This window comes from Glycine max, chromosome 7 (genome assembly GCF_000004515.6).
Source record: "Glycine max cultivar Williams 82 chromosome 7, Glycine_max_v4.0, whole genome shotgun sequence".
Taxonomy (NCBI): Eukaryota; Viridiplantae; Streptophyta; class Magnoliopsida; order Fabales; family Fabaceae; genus Glycine; species Glycine max.
Genome location: NC_038243.2, coordinates 34,487,951 through 34,490,777, shown reverse-complemented (window position 1 = coordinate 34,490,777; position 2,827 = coordinate 34,487,951). Strand labels below are relative to the sequence as shown.

The 2,827-nt window shown below is 37.5% G+C and overlaps 1 protein-coding gene across 1 annotated transcript; it reads right to left on the bottom strand.

Annotated features, from left to right (window-relative positions):
• Positions 1 to 965: 965 nt before the first annotated feature.
• On the bottom strand, positions 966 to 1,730 carry LOC106799307 (uncharacterized). The gene has a single exon (XM_014777505.1). The coding sequence runs from the start codon at positions 1,728 to 1,730 to the stop codon at positions 966 to 968; it is 765 nt and encodes a 254-aa protein (XP_014632991.1).
• Between the last annotated feature and the right edge of the window lie 1,097 nt (positions 1,731 to 2,827).

The window sequence follows — 2,827 nt, the reverse complement described above, 5'->3', positions numbered from 1 at the left end:
GGGTGTGTATACAGTGTCTGGGCCCAATATTGTGGTCCTTGGACTGGTTCAATAAAATGCTGGTATGTCTTATTATAAGCTTCTATTGACAGCCACTCATGACACATGTCCTCAGGCTTCCCTCCTTTGTGAGTTATTGTTGCAATGGCATGTCGGCATGGCATCCCTATATCAAAGTTGTAAAATCAGCACACATGTAGGTTAGGAATGAAAAAAAAAACTATAAAGAACACAACCTGTTAGTTGCCATACTCCACAAGTGCATGTCCATTCAGCTAAATTGACCTCAACCTTATTCCCCCACATGTGGACCTCATATCTCAAGCCCATGTTATCACCACACCAAATGGGAGTCCATTGATTAGCAAAATGAAATTCTTTTTCTAGTCTTTTATACTGCACTGGACATAATGGTCCAGGCTTTCCAGAAAGTTTAACCTTGCGGGCAGCCATGGTTCTCATGATATAACATCTAATTTCTTCAAGCATTGTGATAATAGGCTTGCATCTATACTGCAGAATTCTGGAATTGAATACCTCACAAGTGTTGTTGCATATATTGTCCACCTTGGGTATTGTACTGAAGTGGGCTTTTGTCCATGCTTGTTTGGGCCATTTATTCAAATACTCCCAAGCCTGGCAGTTGATTGTCTTCAAATGGGCCATATGGCCTTCAAACTTAGCAACAGTAGTGGATTTTGCACATTGCTACACAATTCCTTTAAGTTCCTTTCTTTTTCATTGCTTTGTAAAATTTTTCCAAAGATGCAAGACACAGAATCTATGAGGTGCACCAGGCATGACTTCCTGTAAAGCTGGAATAAGTCCCTGAAAACTTGCAGCAAAGTAGTAAATACTTCTGGACTAGTCCCTAACTTATGTCATTAACTTCAATTAAATACCTAACTTATGATAACAATTGCAAATCACACCATGTCATACCTTTTGCATGTCTGACATGAATTTCACCCATTCTGTATGTAATCCTCAAGATCTTCATGCAACAAAGTTAAAAACCATTTCCAATTGTCTTTGTTCTCAATGTCCACAACAACATAAGCAATAACAAAGATGTGGTTATTTCCATCAAGCCCAACATCAGAGAGAAAGTTTCCTCCAAATGCACTCTTTAGAAAACATCCATCTAGACCTATGAATGGTCTACATCCAGCAACAAACCCCTTCTTACAGCCAGCAAGACAAATATATAGCCTCTGCAATTGTGGTGGACCTTCTGGACTTGGCACTGTGTTGATCTTAACTGTTGATCCAGGATTGCTCCTTAATAATTCATGTGCATAATCAAATACTTTGGCATATTGTTTCCTCTCATTCCCTTCCACTAGTTGCTTTGCTTCTTTCATAGCTCTCCACATCTTTGTAACTTCAATGTGCACTCCAAACTCTTGCTTGAAATATTCCAAAGCTTCAACACATTTAAGGGTTGGCTGCATTCTGAGTTTGCCCTCAAGTTTACTGACCACCCACTGTCTATTTGCTTGTTTGTTGTTCACTTCTCTACAGCAATTATGGTTATGCTTAAATGTCTTTATCTTAAAAGAGTTTCTAACTTCATTCTTTGCACAGTAGATTTCCCAATCACAAAATGCCTTCTTGCATTTTGCTCTAGCCCTCTGTTTATCATTCTTCTTCCACTTGAACTCCCTGCCCATCAATATGCTATACTCCCTCAAGGCAGATTTAAATTCATCTAGAGTATCAAACTCCATCTCTAATTCCAACTTTTGTTCACCAACTCCTCTACTTTGACTATATTGAGGATAAACTTCAACATCCTCATCTTCATCATCACTACTAATGGGGATATTAAGCTCCTCTTAATGATAACCATCTGTCTCAACTTCAGCTTCAACTTCATTCATCATACAAGAGAAATTTATAAACCACTCATCACTGTCAACTTCCTTTTCCTCCTCACTATCAGCAACATCTCTCTCTTCACCACCAGCATCTCTCTGCTCACCAGCATCAACATCCCTCTGCTCACTACCATCTCTTTGCTCACCAGCAGCATCAGTATCCCTCTGCTCACCACCATCTCTTTGCTCACCAGCATCAGCATCCCCCTGCTCACCAGCATCTCTCTGCTCTCCAGCACCAACATGCTCACCAGCACCAACCTGACAAAGAGCGCGAACCCTCACAATCACGAGAATGCAGGGGAGGGAAGAGCAAACCAAACCGCAAACAGTTAAAAAACCCTACAAGCAGTAAGACAGTGAAAGAGAAAATGGGTTTACTTCATTTTTGATTTCTTTTTAACCTAATTTTTCAATTCAGTCCTTACCTTGCCACATAGGATTGCTGACTTGGATTCAAACTTGCCACATTGGGATGCTTATGTGGACTGAGGTTTGTCAAATAGACATTTGACTAACGGAGGAAATTAGATTTTAACAACAGGGACTTATTTGCATAACGGAGGTAAAGTTAGGGACTATTATGAATTAAAATTTAAGTCAGAGACTAATATGCAAACTGGTTACAATCTCAGGGACTAAATTGCCTATTCACTCGATATTATTCGAATGAATCTTCTATTTTTATTTTGATGGTCATACATTAAATGGATAATTTATTAATATAATGCGGCAACCAATGATTACTCACTCGAGTAATTTTTTTTGTTATAACAAATAATGAAAAAATAGAATAAAAAAGATTTGTTTTTGGTTTTTGTAAATCTTTTGCTTTCGTAATTTTTATTTTATTTTTGCAATTAAGATTTAAAGTTTTATTTTATATTTTTAATATAAAATAAATATTAGTCCAGTTTTCAAATTAATTTTTGATAGAAAAATAAAAT

Coding starts and splice junctions, on each gene's coding strand:
- LOC106799307 (XM_014777505.1), bottom strand. CDS start 1,730: ATGGAGTTTGATACTCTAGATGAATTTAAATCTGCCTTGAGGGAGTAT.